At 44.2% G+C, this 16306-nt stretch overlaps 2 protein-coding genes across 2 annotated transcripts; both read right to left on the bottom strand.

The window, feature by feature from the left end:
* Positions 1-54: 54 nt before the first annotated feature.
* LOC123768014 (soluble scavenger receptor cysteine-rich domain-containing protein SSC5D-like) lies at positions 55-852 on the bottom strand. The gene has a single exon (XM_045758272.1). It carries the CDS (start codon positions 850-852, stop codon positions 55-57), a length of 798 nt encoding a protein of 265 aa, XP_045614228.1.
* Positions 853-1089: 237 nt separating this feature from the next.
* Positions 1090-2418, bottom strand: LOC123768013 (soluble scavenger receptor cysteine-rich domain-containing protein SSC5D-like). The gene has a single exon (XM_045758271.2). It carries the CDS (start codon positions 2416-2418, stop codon positions 1090-1092), a length of 1329 nt encoding a protein of 442 aa, XP_045614227.2.
* Between the last annotated feature and the right edge of the window lie 13888 nt (positions 2419-16306).

The raw sequence follows: 16306 nt of genomic DNA, 5'->3' as shown, positions 1-16306 counted from the left end.
CGAGCGTCCGATCAGGTACCAGCGTCGGGATAGGTACAAGTGTTGGGTCAGGTACTAGTGTTGGGTCAGGTACGAGCATCGGGTCAAGTACGAGCATTGGGTCAGGTACAAGCGTCGGGTCAGGTACTTCCGTCGTGTCAGATACAACCGTTGGGTCAGGTACGAGCGTCGGGTCGGGTATGAGCGTCGGGTTAGGTACGACTGTCGGGTAGGTACGTTCATCGGGTCAGGTGCAACCTTCGGTTTAGATATGAGCATCAGTTCAGGTACTAGCGTCGGGTCAGGTGCAAGTGTTGGGTCAGGTACAAGCATCTTGTCAGGTACATGCGTTGAGTCAGGTACGAGCGTCGGGTCAGGTGCATGCGTCGGCTCAGATACGAGCGTCGGGTTAGGTACGAGCATCGGGTTAGGTACGAGCATCGGGTCAGGAACGAGTATCGGGTCATGTATAAGCATCTGGTCAGATACTAACGTTGGGTTAGGTACGAGCGTCAGGTTAGATACGAGCGTCGGGTCAGGAACGGGCTTCAGGATAAGTACAAGCATCGGGTCAGGAACAAGCGTAAAGTTAAGAACGAGCCTCGAGTCAGGTACGAGCGTCGGACCAGGTACGAGTGTCGGGTTAGGTACGAGCTTCGGGTCAAGTATGAGCGTCGGGTCAGGTACAAGTGTCGGGTTAGGTACAAGCATCGGGTTAGGTTCGAGTGTCGGGTCAGGTACAAGCGTCGTGTCAGGCACAAGCGTCGGGTCAGTTACAAGCGTCAGGTCAGGTACGAGCATCGGGTCAGATATTAGCGTCGGGTCAGGTACGAGCGTCTGGTCAGGTACGAACGTCGGGTAAGGTACAAGCATTGGGTCAGATACTAGCGTAGGGTCAGGTACGAGCGTCGGGTCATGTACGAGCGTCGTGTCAGGTACATGCGACGAGTCAGGTAGATGCGTATTGTTAAGTACAAGCGTCGGGTCAGGTACTTCCGTCGTGTCAGATACAACCGTTGGGTCAGGTACGAGCGTCGGGTCGGGTATGAGCGTCGGGTTAGGTACGACCGTCGGGTAGGTACGAGCATCAGGTCAGGTACGACCTTCGGTTTAGACTATGAGCGTCAGTTCAGGTACTAGCGTCGGGTCAGGTACAAGCGTCGGGTCAGGTACAAGCATCGTGTCAGGTACATGCGTTGAGTCAGGTACGAGCGTCGGGTCAGGTGCATGCGTCGGGTCAGATACAACCATCGAGTCAGGTACAAGTATTGGGTCAGGTACAAGCTTCGGGTTAGGTACAAACATCGGGTCAGGTACGAGCGTCAGGTCAGCTACGGGTGTTGGGATAGGTACGAGCATCTGGTCAGGTACAAGCGTCGGGTTAGGTACGCGCCTCGAGTCAGGTACGAGCGTCGGGTCAAGTACAAGCATCGGGTTAAGTACGATCGTCGGGTCAAGTATGAACGTCGGGTCAGGTACGAGCGTCGGGTCAGGTACGAGCGTCGGATTAGGTACGAGCATCGGGTCAGATACAAGTGTCGTGTCAGGTACGAGCATCAGGTCAAGTACGAACGTCGGATCAGGTACATGCGTTGGGTCAGGTATGAGCGGCGGGTTATATACAAGCGTCAGGTGCAGTACATGCGTCGGGTCAGATACAACCGTCGGGTCAGGTACGAGTGTCGGGTCAGATACAAATGTCGGGTCAGGTACGAATGTCAGGTCAGGTACGAGCGTTGGATCAAGTAAAAGCATCGGGTTAGATACATGTGTCGGGTCAGGTACGAGCGTCAGGTCAGGTACATGCGTCGGGTCAGATACAACCGTTGGGTCAGGTACAATTGTCAGGTCAGGTACAAGCGTCGGGTCAGGTACTAACGTTGGGTCACTTACAAGCGTCGGGTCAGGCACGAGCATCGGGACTGGTACGAGCGTTGGGTCTGGTACTAACGTCGGGGCAGGTATGAACATCAGGTCAGGTACAAGCGTCGGGTAAGGTACAAGCGTCGGGTCATGTATAAGCGTCGGGTCACGTACGAGCGTCGGGTCAAGTACAAGCGTCAGGTCAAGTACAAGCGTCGGGTAAGGTACAAGCATCGGGTCAGATACTAGCATCGGGTTAGGTACAAGTGTCGGGCCATGTAAAAGCGTCAGGTCACGTACAAGTGTTGTGTCAGGTACATGCGTCGAGTCAGGTAGATGCGTAGGGTCAGGTACAAGCGTCTGGTCAGGTACAAACGTCGGGTCAGGTACATGCGTCAGGTCAGATACATGAGTCGGGTCAGATACAAGTTTCTGGTCAGCTACAAGCGTCGGGTCATGTACAAGCATCGGGTCAGATACTACCGTCGGGTCAGGTACATGCGTCGGGTCATGTACAAGCATCGGGTCAGATACTACCGTCGGGTCAGGTACATGCGTCGGGTCATGTACAAGCATCGGGTCAGATACTACCGTCGGGTCAGGTACATGCGTCGGGTCAGATACAACCGTCGGGTCTGGTACGAACGTCAGGTCAGATACAAACGTCAGGTCAGGTATAAGCGTCGAGTCAAGTACAGGTCAAGTACAAGTACGAGCGTTGAGTCAGGTACAAGCGTCGGGTCAGGTACAAGCGTCGGGTCAGGTTCGAGCATCGGGTTTGGTACAAGAGTCGTGTCAGGTACGGGCATCAGGTCAGGTACTAGCGTCGGGTCAGGTACTAGCGTTGGGTTAGGTACGAGCCTCGGGTCCAGTACAAACGTCAAGTTAGGTTCAAGCGTTGGGTCAGGTACGAGCATCAGGTCAGGTACTAGCGTCGGGTCAGGTACTAGCGTTGGGTCAGATACATTCTTCAGGTCAGGTATGAGCGTCGGGTCAGATACAACCGTCGGGTTCGGTACGAGCGTCGGGTCAGATACAAGCGTCGGGTAAGGTAAAAGTGTCGGGTCAGGTACTAGCGTCGAGTCAGGTACGAGCGTTGGGTCAGGTACGAGCGTTGGGTCAAGTACTAGCGTCAGGTCAGGCACATGCGTCGGGTGAGATACAACCGTCGGGTCAGGTACAAGTGTCGGGTTAGATTCGACCGTCGGGCTAGGTACGAACGTCGGGTCAGGTACGAGCGTCGGTTTAAGTACGAGCGTCGGGTCAGGTACGAGCGTCAGGTCAGGTACTAGCGTCGGGTCAGGTACTAGAGTCGGGTCAGATACATTCTTCGGGTCAGGTACGAGCGTCGGGTCAAATACAACCGTCGGGTTCGGTACGAGCGTCGGGTCAGGTACAAGCGTCGGGTTAGGTACAAGTGTCGGGTCAGGTACTAGCGTCGGGTCAGGCACATGCGTCGGGTGAGATACAACTGTCGGGTCAGGTACAAGTGTCAGGTTAGGTTCGACCCTCGGGTTAGATACGAGTGTTGGGTTAGGTATGAGCGTCGGGTTAGGTACGACCGTAGGGTTAGGTGAGAGCGTCGGGTCAGATACTAACGTCGCGTTAGGTACGAGCTTCGGTTCAGGTACGAGCGTTTGGTCAGGTACAAGCGTCGGGTCAGATACAACCGTCGGGTCAGGTACAAGTGTCGGGTCAAGTACAAACATCAGGCCAGGTACTAGCGTCGGGTCAGGTACAAGCGTTGAGTCAGGTACTAACGTCGGCTCAGGTATGAGCGTCGGCTTAGGTACGAGCGTCGGGTCAGGAACGAGTATCGGGTTAGGTACGAGCGTCGGGTTAGGAATGAGCGTCGGGTCAGGTACGAGCGTCGGGTCAGGTACGAGCGGTGGGTCAGGCACAAGCGTCTGGTCAGGTACAAGCGTCGGGTCAAATATGTGTGTCGGGTCAGGTACCAGCAATGGGTCAGGCACAAGCGTCGTGTCAGGTACAAGCGTCGGATCAAGTACGAGCGTCGGGTCAGGTACAAGCGTCGGATCAAGTACAAGCGTCGGGTCAGGTACAAGCTTCTTGTCAGATAGATACGTCAGGTCAGATACTACCATCAGGTCAGGTACATGCGTCGGGTCAGGTACAAGTGTCGGGTCAGGTACAAACGTCAGGCCAGGTACTAGCGTCGAGTCAGGTACTAACGTCGGGTCAGGTATGAGCGTCGGCTTAGGTATGAGCGTCGGGTCAGGAACGAGTATCGGGTTAGGTATGAGCGTCGGGTTAGGTACGAGCGTCGGGTCAGGTACGAGTATCAGGTTAGGTACGAGTGTCGGGTCAGGTATGAGCATTGGGTCAGGTACAAGCGTTGGGTCAGGTTCAAGCGTCGGGTCAGGTACAATCGTTGGGTCAAGTACAAGCGTTGGGTCAGGTACGAGTGTCAGGTCCGGTACATGCGTCAGGTTAGGTACATGCATCGGGTCAGGTACAAGCATCGGGTCAAGTACATACATTGGGTCAGGTACAAGCGTCGGGTCAGGTACATGCGTCAGGTCAGATACAACCATCGGGTCAGGTACAAGTGTCGGGTCAGGTACAAGTGTCGGGTCAGGTACAAACGTCAGGCCAGGTACTAGCGTCGGGTCAGGTACAAGTGTTGAGTCAGGTACTAACGTCGGGTCAGGTATGAGCGTCGGTTCAGGTACATGCGTCGGGTTAGGTATGAGCGTCGGGTTAGGTACGAGCGCCGGGTCAGGTACAAGTGTTAGGTCAGGTACAAGCGTCGGGTCAGGTACAAGAGTTGGTTCAGGTACTAGCATCGGGTCTGGCAAAAGCGTCGGGTCAGGTACTAGCGTCGGGTCAGGTACGAGCGTCGGGTCAGGTACGAGCGTCTGGTTGGATAAGAGCGTCGGGTCAGGTACGAGCGTCGAGTTAGGTACGAGCGTCGGGTTAGGTACGAGCGTCGGGTTAGGTATGAACGTCGTGTCAGGTACGGGCGTCGGGTTAGGTACGAGCCTCAGGTCTGGTACGAGCTTCAGGTTAGGTACGAGCTTCAGGTTAGGTAAATGCGTCGGGTCAGGTACAAGCATCGGGTCAAGTACATACATTGGGTCAGGTACAAGCGTCGGGTCAGGTACATGCGTCAGTTCAGATACAACCGTCGGGTCAGGTACAAGTGTCGGGTCAGGTACAAACGTCAGGCCAGGTATTAGCATCGGGTCAGGTACAAGCGTTGAGTCAGGTACTAACGTCGGGTCAGGTATGAGCGTTGACTTAGGTACGAGCGTCGGGTCAGGAACGAGTATCAGGTTAGGTATGAGCGTCGGATTAGGTACGAGCGTCGGGTCAGGTACGAGTATCAGGTTAGGTAAGAGCGTTGGGTCAGGTACGAGTGTCAGGTTCGGTACATGCGTCGTGTCAGGTACAAGCGTCGGGTCAGGTACAAGCGTCGTGTCAGGTACAAGCGTCGGGTCAGGTACAAGCGTCGGGTCAGATACTAACGTCAGATCAGGTACGAGTGTCGGGTCAGGCACGAACGTCGGGTCAGGTAGAAGTGTCGGGTCAGGTATAAGAGTCGGTTCAAGTACATGCGTTGGGTTAGGTATGAGCGTCGGGTTAGGTACAACTGTCGGGATAGGTACGAGCGCCGGGTCAGGTACAAGTGTTAGGTCAGGTACAAGCATCGGGTCAGGTACAAGAGTTGGTTCAGGTACGTGCGTCGAGTCAGATACGAGCGTTGGGTCAAGCACTAGCGTCGGATCAGGCAAAAGCGTCGGGTCAGATACAACTATCAGATCAGGTACATGCGTCGGGTCAGGTGCAAGTGTCGGGTCAGGTACTAACGTCGGATCAGGTACAAGCGTCGGGTCAGGTCAGAGAATCAGGTCAGGCACGAGTGTCGAGTCAGGTACGAACGTCGGGTCAGGTACGAGCATCTGGTCAGTTACTAGCGTCGGGTCAGGTACTAGCGTCGGGTCAGGCAAAAACGTCGGGTCAGGTACTAGCGTCGGGTCAGGCAAAAGCGTCGGGTCAGGTACTAGCGTCGGGTCAGGTACGAGCGTCTGGTTAGATAAGAGCGTCGGGTCAGGTACGAGCATCGAGTTAGGTACGAGCGTCGGGTTAGGTACGAGCGTCGGGTTAGGTATGAACGTCGTGTCAGGTACGGGCGTCGGGTTAGATACGAGCCTCGGGTCAGGTACGAGCTTCAGGTTAGGTACGAGTGTAGGGTTAGGTACGAGCTTCAGGTTAGGTACATGAGAGAAAAGATGTTGGCTAATAATAAATAATAATAATAATAATAATAATAAAAATAAATTTTTATTCGGGAAAAGTACATACATAGTTGATTTACAAAAATAATGTTGGATTTAAAGATAGAGCTAGTACATACGATACCTAAAACCACTAATACGCATAGCATTATGGGCAAGCTGTGGAAAAAAAACACTTAGACTAAAACTTAATTGGGATTAGATATAAATTGTGTTGAAAAAAGGAATAAAAAATAAAAAAGAGGGAACATGGCAGAAATCAGCAATTGCACAAGTTGGAGAATAAACAGCATTGTTAACAAAAGCCAGACATGGGTTGACATCTATGGGGTTATGGTAGGTTACATGGAATTAAGTAGCACTTGGTTTTATTCATAAATTGTTTGAGAGAGGTACAGCCTTTAACATGATTGGGGAGACCATTCTACATTCTGGGTCCCTTGATTTGTAGAGCATTTCTAGTTGGTTAAGTCGCACTCTTGGAATATCAAATAGGTATTTGTTTCAGGTGTGATACCCATGAGTTCTGTTACAATCTTCTAGGAAGCTTCTAAGGTCAGGCTTGACATTGCAGTTCAGAGTTTTAAATATATAGAGTACGCATGAGAGGATGTGTAGTAACCTAATATCTAACATATTAAAAAATTTGAGTAATGGTACCAAGTGCTGTCTGAGGCCATAGATAGATGTTGTTCTAATAGCAGCTTTGTGTTGAATAATTAGAGGATGTAAATTATTTTGGGTAGTAGAACCCCAAGCACCAATACCATAATTGAGATAAGGATAGATGAGAGAGTAATAGAGCGTTAATTACCAGGGCCGGGCGAGGTACATAATGTCTGATCTTAGAAAGAATGTCAACAGTTTTAGAAAGTTTTTTTGATATATTTAGGAATGTGTCCCTTGAAATTCAGCTTGTTATCGATGAGAACACCAAGGAATTTTCCATCTACCTTGTTACTAATTTGGATATTGTTTATTCTTAGATTAATTTGATTTGAGGATTCATTGCCAAACAAAATATAGAAAGTTTTGTCAATGTTAAGGGTGAGTTTGTTGGCAGTTAGCCAAAGATGGACTTTAGTTAATTCAGTGTTCACTGTGACATTAAATAAACACTTTCGTGCTCTCCACAAACAGGACCAAAACTTGCTCGAAGAACAATTATTCGAACCCCAGTTGGAAACAGACCCAACTATAGGATGGGTTAACCCAAGTATATTTAGTAGTAAATTATCAAATCATGTTAACATTACAAACAAAAATGAGGGAAAGTTCCTTTGCCTATTCATATACAAGAGACATACAATTACACATCGCAAAAAAAGTCTCGAAAATGGTTGGTATACTTTCTAAAATTAGATATTATATTCCCCACTCTGCTCTCCTCTCATTATACTACGCCCTAATCTGTCTTAATCTTACGTAGGATATCTGCGCATGGGGTTCATTCCAGGCAAATTACCTCAAGCCTATCATCACTCAGCAAAAATATGCTATTAGAACTATAATTACTATAATTAGTAGTTATAGATATAGTATATATTATAGTAGTTATAGTAAAACTATAACTACTATAATTAGAACTATAAATACCAGTCTCCGTGGTGCAGTGGTAAGACACTCGCCTGTCGTTCCGCGAGCGCTTTGTCATGGGTTCGTATCCTTGCCGGGGAGGATTTACTGGGCGCAGATCCTGAACACCAAATCTTTAACTCAACAGTAAAATGAGTACTTGGTTGTAAAAACGATTCTTCGCGGCGGGGATCGTGTTCCAGGGACCTGCCCGAAACGCTACAGCGTACTAGTGGCTGTACAAGAATGTAACAACTCTTGTATATATCTAAAAAAAAAAAAAATAACAAACATCTTCAGACAGCCCACGAACTCTCTGTTAAATCACTTATTAACATGCTAAACATTCACTCACTGCACATATTCTCATTTGCTGTTTACATGTACAAAACCTATGTTCCTAAATGCTCATCTTGATCTGAAACTTTTCCTTGATAGGTGTACAGTAATTGAACCCCTGAGCACCACACCAGAAGGAAATATATCTTTGAAATATATCTATCTGATATATTTCAAAGATATATAAATAAATGAAATCAAAGATATATTGAAATGAAATAAATAAATGATATATTGAAATAAATATATCTTTATACCCTAGAGTCAGGCTAAATCTGTGCACACACTCCAAGCAAATAAAAGGGCCCAGGGAACTGACTCATTGATGAATCAAAAATTTTTCCATCCAATGGCCTGTTCAAAAGTAAAACAAAAAAGTACCTTATTTCATCCTCGATGTTTCCTAGTTTGTATTTCAAACTCACACTGTATCTTGAACAACCCACTTCCCCAATATTATTACTTAGGATTAATTAAGCACTTAATCTTTTCCAATGTTAAGATTAAGGTAAAGATGAACTAGATATTAGGATAAATATGATATACCTGTTAATTTATTTAAAATATATATTTGCTGTTGTTATTGTTTAAGATTCGCTACCTGGAACAAAAAAGTTCCAAGCAGCACGGGCTATGGTGAGCCCGTGACCAAAATATATATTTAAAATATTTATATATAATATATATATAACCTGTCAATTTATATTGTTGATATAAAAGCTTCCTACAATTTACTTTTTCACCTTACAAGATATGTTAGATTAAGAACCTGCCCGAAAGGCCATGCGTGTTAGTGGCTTTGCAAGAATGTAAAAATATCACTAATGCAATCTCACCAACTCATTGTACCTTCTTGTAAATAAAATATTATCATTATTATAAAATAAAACATTTAATTTAATAATGCAAAGGAATAATATAGTTATACAGCAGAGTTATACCCTGTGAAAGATATAGAAAATGGACCAATATAAAGGGGACGCTGCAGAAATGTAAAATCTTGTTCATTGTATTCAGTGTCGGGAACCAGGAAGCCTGTAAGGATTATCCAAGCCCCGCCAAAGCCTTCTGGTGACCTTCCCCAAGATACAACCCACAACTTGCGTAATTCCGTGGTACCTATATACTACTAGGTGACCAAAAGCAGGAGTGGAATAGAAATTATTACTGAATGCGTTTGCCATTTCGCAGAAATCTCACACAAAACCTTCTTTATTGCTCAGATTTCGATAAGAACATTATAATTTTTTAATTTGAAAAAGTTTTAAATTTGAATTCTTACTAAACTTTATAAAAAATGTATACATTTTTAATTTACTTATCAAACATTTACATGGTATTTCAGAGAATAAATTAAATAACAAAGTTATTATAGTTACAGTACCTTCACTGTTTTATTTTATGTTACATTTTTTATTTACCTTATTTTTAACTACCTATTACGGTAATATGTTCGCAAATAGTTTGTTAAATATTTGTTCTACCAATCAATTCCTTCAAATATTGATTATTAAACCAGTCCTCCTAAACGAGATCAGTATTTTGACGTTGTTTTAGCTTCAGCTAATGGAACAAAATACCATGGTAAGCACGTAAAGTGTTGGCTGGAGGCTCTTTGGAGCCATTATCTGTATCAATAGCTGATACTGGAGATTTTTTTTGTTTTTGCAGCGATATTCCTGCGCGGGCTCAAAGCCTCTGACTGGCCCACCAAGTGTTGCTCCATTATTAGTATCAATAGCTGATAATGGAGATGTTGGGGATAGGGTCCTTGGACGCGCCAATCCAATGCAAGACCATTGAAATTGAAATAAGTTTATTTAGGTAAAATACACACTAAGGGATGAGGTAGGTCAAGCTATTCTCACCCTATTCATTACGTGTTAATACATATATACACACACATGACAAACAATAAACATATTGCCGAACATTCTGAGAGATAAACGTATACATTACCATTTGGTTGGCCAGATTGGTGAACTGATTGGGTACGCACGTCGCTCACAGTTATTATTATTATTATTATTACAAGCAACAAGAAAATTGTCTCCATTAATTATGAACACTTCCTTACTAGTCTTGTGAACAATTTGCAGCACCGTAAGTTCACGACAAAATCCATGAACGGCTCTCAAACTTCTGAACCCTCAAGGTATGTATAAATCACTGCTAAGTGAAATGTGTCCTTGAAAAAGACTATTGGCCTGATGAAATAACACCTAATTACGGAGAAGCTGAAATATTATCTCTCTATAAGAGGTTTCTTCATACTCTGCACTAAATGCCTTTAGAGACTATGTGGAGGATCATGGACGCCGCATCCCCCAAGATTTACACCCATTATTGAGCTGTTTACAAGTTATTCCCATTAGTATTACTGAGTGTGAGAGAGGATTCAGTCACATGAACCTGATAATAACAACACGCTCAAGAACTCAAGTAAATCATTTATCAGCGCATATGTTTCTTAGACTACATGGACCTCCTCTAGTTCAGTGGACTCCTGAGTCATATGCCATGTGATGGCTGGGGTACCACAGACCTGCAGATGACACCAGGACAAGAGTAGCTTCACACCCACAAGAACATCTCACTCCTGATCCATCTTGAGGTTATCTTGAGATGATTTCGGGGCTTAGTGTCCCCGCGGCCCAGTTCTCGACCAGGCCTCCACCCCCAGGAAGCAGCCCGTGACAGCTGACTAACTCCCAGGTACCTATATACTGCTAGGTAACATAGGCATCAGGGTGAAAAAAACTCTGCCCATTGTTTCTCGCAGGCGATCGGGATCGAACCCGGGGCTATAGGATCACGCATCCAGTGTTCTGTCCGCTCAGCCCCATATCTTGAGGTTATCTTGAGATGATTTCGGGGATTTTTAGTGTCCCCGCGGCCCGGTCCTCGACCAGGCCTCCACCCCCAGGAAGCAGCCCGTGACAGCTGACTAACACCCAGGTACCTATTTTACTGCCAGGTAACAGGGGCATAGGGTGAAAGAAACTCTGACCATTGTTTCTCGCAGGCGACCGGGATCGAACCCGGGGCTATAGGATCACGCGTCCAGTGTTCTGTCTGCTCAGCTCCATTGTGGAAACTATTGTGAAACTTTTCACTGGTTGTATTTTGTGAGCACTAAGCGTTGTAACTTCTTAAATTGATAAATACATGATTGATGTTTTTTATCTTTTGTTTGATAATTATATTTTAATAATTAATTAGTACAATTAATATTGTACAATTAATTGATAATTAATTAGTACAAACAGGAAATACTTAATCGTGTGACATATATAGATACAGGATAGGAAATGACGGGCTTTTGTCAAGCCCACAAGAGCACCGGCGCCTATATGGCACTGCACGTCTGCATAGCGTTACCCACTACGCTTCTGAGCAAGGCTCGTGTTCTGTCAATGTTCATCATATTCACATTAGCCTATCAAATGTCAATATTATTCCAGTTATCATTAAGTAAAACAACTGTAGAACAAAATGGGAACACCAGTCTACTCTGTGGTAGGGACATAAATAACATAATATATCACAAGAAATAATGACAGAATACAAACTTAATCACTAATGAGTTAATTATAGACTGATGACCACTGACACATTGTAAAAGGAAAATGGCTTAGCATTGAATAACATGAATTACCAAACACGAAGCAACACTCAGACACAATAACAAATCACACTCGCGTCCAGGCTCACCATCGACCAGCACTGCTGACAAAACATCTCAACAGCCACACTTTCATGCTGAGATCATCACTTCCAAACACTTCTACACACAAGAATTTAATATATTAGATACTCTGGAACAACATCTCAAATAATTATGCTTCTCATAAGGAAATAATAGTTAATGAATGACAATGCAGCACCGTATGTTCAAGCGCTGGTAACAATGACGCCCACACCAGCGTTCGCCGCCTCCAGCCTCCGTCTAATACACGTCCACACCACAGTCTAATTCGTTCAATGCTGATCATCGATTGGCACTGGGCTCGAACCGAACAAAAGAGGCAGGGACTCACATTGTATGTCTACTAGATCAGCTTCCAGAAATCCAAATCCTAAACAAGAATGAACTCACCCACATCCAAGGAGGCAGATTAGACCTTACCTTCGTTTCAGCTTCCCTAAGAGATGCAGCAACATGGTCAGTTGGGTCCACACTCACAAGCGACCACTATGGGGTCCAAATTGATCTTAAATTTGATCTGCCCACCCCGCCTCCACCTCCATCTGAAGCCTGGAACTTTGCTTTAGCAAAATGGGACTGATTTCAAAATCTTATTTCAGAGTGGCATAGAAACTATGCCACTCTAAAGACCATGCCATGCCATGAAGACCATGCTGAAGACTATGCCATTCTCAAAGACATTAATCACTATCCCGTTCTCGAAGACATTAATCAGGCAGAACAAGATTTTGTCGAAGCGATTCAAAGTGCAGTCAACCACTCAATGCCACTGAAAAATAGTTCATCAGACACTACAAAGTTCACTGGTACGATTGCGAACGTGTCAAAGAACTCAATTATAGACTCAAGAGCCCAGGGAAGCTATACAAAAAGCAGCCAAGTGACCACAACAGGACAATACTTTGTGAGGTCAAGGAACATGTGCATTAAGAGACAAGGGTAATCAAAGAACAAAAGTGGCTGGAATGGTGTTCACATCTGAATGAACACACCTCTCTTGGAGAGATGTGGCATCAAATCCTCAGAGCCAAAGGAAATAAAACACCTAAAGCCCGACACCCTAAGGATCCTCAACAGGAAGTCGAATTACTGGCAATCAAATTTGCATAAAGAGCAACCAGTAATCAGCTTTCGCCAGATGTACTAGACGTGCAGACAGGATTAGAGGAAGAAAGGTGGCACGGAATCCTTACAGCATGTGCAGAAGTCTCTGATACTAATATCCCTTTCACACTGGACGAGTTCAGTCAAGTTTGAAAAACCCCAAAGAAACATTCCCGCGTGAAGACAAAATAATCTATAAAAAGTTTAGAAACCTCGGCCCAGAGGGATACGCTGCACACCTTAGGTTAATTAATTGAGCCTCGACTTCTCAAACTAGACCTTCAGCTTTGAATAGAGGAGATATAATGCCGATACCAAAACCCAAAGATCCAGATATTCCAAGGCCCACCTCTCCCCAAAGCTATACAGTCAAGAGGGTTGACAGAATGGCACTCAACAGATTTGAGTGAAAAATATTTAAACTGCACCAGGACATGTATGTCAATAGAAAAGGGGTTGGCACAGTGGACTGGAATACTGATGTTCCTGGACCTCGAGAAAGCTTTTGAACTGGCTAGTACCCGAGCTATTCCCTGCTGCCTCATGGACAAACAAGTCAAAGGCAACCTGCTCTTCCAGATTACAAACTGTCTCATAAACAGGGATGCAAGAGTGAATCTTCATGGCACAGTCTCTGAATACAAAAGACATGAAAAATGTTATACCGCAAGAAGGCATTCTCAGCCCCCTACTCTTTAACGGTTTAATGGAAAAAATAATGAGGCTGAAACGCCCATAACACTGCAGGCTGCTAAACTACGCGGACGACTTTGTCATCTTCAGCCAAATGCTTAAACTGCATCAGTGAAGAGGCAAAGCAGACCGGTATCAAACCCACCCCACAAAGACAAAAGCCAACCCCTTAAAATAGTGAAACCCAACATCCAGATCACAGTACATGGGTCAACCAATTGAATGGGTGGACATTTATCAGTATCTAGGAATTTTCATGGACACACACACACACATAAATTAGAATGCTGAGTTCACTTGAGAGAGATAACTGCGGCCCGGACGGAAATCCCCAGGTCGCTAAACTCCCTCTCTGGAGGACACAATCTGCAAGTCCTTCGCACATACTATGTACAGGCAGTCAGATCAGTGATCGACAATACCACACCTGCACTCATAAGCCTGTCACAACAACAATGGAAAAAGCTTGGAGTAGTCCGAAATATTGGTATGAGAGCTGCTCTGGGAGCCTCTATGTGGATCAGGTTTGAAACTTTTAGACTGGAAACTGGTTTGCTCTCTCTCTTCAAGAAAAAATATCTCAAAGAACAGCTACGATTATCAGTAAAGTTATTTCCCCTGATCCAGTACCAGTACGAGAGGCCTTGGGGGATGGACTTGGCCAAAACAACAGAAACTCTTGGGCGACCAGAGCGGGAAAGTCCTTAACAGAATACAATTAAAAAGTATGATTCTTGATAGAAGAGGTGATGATCCTGTTGAGGATCCTTAGGGTGTGGGGCCCGACAATTAAGAACATATAGTATCAATAGAACAACACAAATATTTTAGACTTATTGGGAAACAATATAGAATCGATAGAACAATATCGTTATTAGCATAGTTAAAGCGAAACAATATATATTCCGATATATATTGCCCGAAACGTTGCGCAAATCAGTTGCTTTAGACATAGTACATACTAACTCTTTCGAGAAATCCAACATTCTGCTTGTTAATCAATATATATGTACTTTTACCTAAATCTTTGTTTGTTTTGTTGTTGTTGTTGTTTAGATTTAGCTACTCAGAACGAGCTGTCCATGTAGCTTCTGTATCCAGCTTGTCTAATTAAAATGTTCTTTATTTTACTTTTGCTTGTTCCTTTTGCAAATATATGTATTTGCATTTTTGATTGCTCCTAAGTTTTATTTTCAACTGAAATTAGTATGTTTCTATTATTATTTTACTATAATATAAATTTAGTAATTTTGCTAAATCTATTTTAACAAATAGGTAAATACTATTTTAAAATAGGTGGGTAAATACTGGTTCAGTAACAGGGTTTTTGATTTGTGGAACCAATTGCCGCGTAACGTGGTGGAGGTGGTGTCCCTCGATTGTTTCAAGCGCGGGTTGGACAAGTATACGAGTGGGATTGGGTGATTATAGAATAGGAGCTGCCTCGTATGGACCAATAGGCCTTCTGCAGTTATCTTTGTTCTTATGTTCTTATGTTCTTATTTTATTATTAACCATATGCTTCCTTTTTGAAATCCCCTTTCATCTCACTGTGAATATTTTTTATTATTTTTTTTATATTTTTTTGTTATAATTTATTATCACACACTTCCCCAATAATCTAATCACAATATCCTTAAAGTCTTCTCCATTCTAACTCTATGCTAACTACAATTGTCCCTGAAGTAAATCTGATGTCACATATCTACAATAACCAGCACATTGATCGTCACTAATGCAGTTACTACACAGCGAACTTTGCAAAAAAAAAAAATAATAATAATTACACTAACCTGTCAGTATTCAACCGAAATGTCAGGTCACTTTGTAAACATTTTGATGACATCGTGCACTACTTGAAGCACTGGGCTCTAAACTATCTCTCATTATTTTAACAGAAACATGGCTAAGTAAAGACCATACCCAACTATACAACTTAGCCGAATAAAAAACCATTTACAACTGCAGGGTTGACAAAATAGGAGGTGGTACAGTTATCTATTATTATGATAACTTCAATTGTAGAAGTGTTATTAGCAAAAGAGACGATTTACTGTTAATACACCATAGCTCAATTCTCGGTCAAATCCCTTAAATCGTCTATAACTATTAAAGCTATTTATAGATTCCCCAATACTAATACAACTACATTCTCTGATAATATAAGGAATCTAATCATTAACAACAAAGTCAACAAAAACCACATCATCCTAGGAGGCGACTTCAACATTGACCTCTGTCAACAAAATAGCCCGCAAGCCGAATACTTCCAAAATAGCATGAACTCCGGTATGCTAATTCCCACAATCATCAACCTCACACGAATTACTCACACATTTGCTAAAACCCTGGACCACATATGAACTAATATAACAGCCCCCCTTATCTCTGGTATAAAAAAAAAAAAACTGACAGAAAAAACAATCACAATCCTTTCTTCCTGTCGGCAAACATAGACATAAAACACTCGGTTACCAATAAACTTATCTTTAGATTATACAGAAAACCAGCTGTAAAGAACTTCATATATGCACTTTACAATATAAACTGGTAATCTGAACTCAACAATACACAGGATATAAATTCATTATTTATTAATCAACATTGGTCATTAACAGACGTCATGCCAATCTATCATGACCAGAGGTACATGACCCTCTGTAATCAACAGAGGTCATTACCATTGACCTCTACGAGCCTGATAATACTCCTGCTACTAGTTTCCTTAATTGTATGAATTCCTGCTTCCTCATACCCTTAATCACTAGACCTACTAGAATCTCTG

Source organism: Procambarus clarkii, chromosome 58 (assembly GCF_040958095.1).
Source record: "Procambarus clarkii isolate CNS0578487 chromosome 58, FALCON_Pclarkii_2.0, whole genome shotgun sequence".
Taxonomy (NCBI): Eukaryota; Metazoa; Arthropoda; class Malacostraca; order Decapoda; family Cambaridae; genus Procambarus; species Procambarus clarkii.
Note: the sequence above shows the minus strand (reverse complement) of the source record. Positions and strands in the feature narration are given on the sequence as shown.

What these genes read in the sequence shown, in the direction of transcription:
- LOC123768014 (XM_045758272.1), bottom strand. Translation starts at nt 852, where the DNA reads ATGCTTGTACCTTACCCGACGTTCGTACCTGACCAGACGCTCGTACCT.
- LOC123768013 (XM_045758271.2), bottom strand. Translation starts at nt 2,418, where the DNA reads ATGCTTGTACATGACCCGACGCATGTACCTGACCCGACGGTAGTATCT.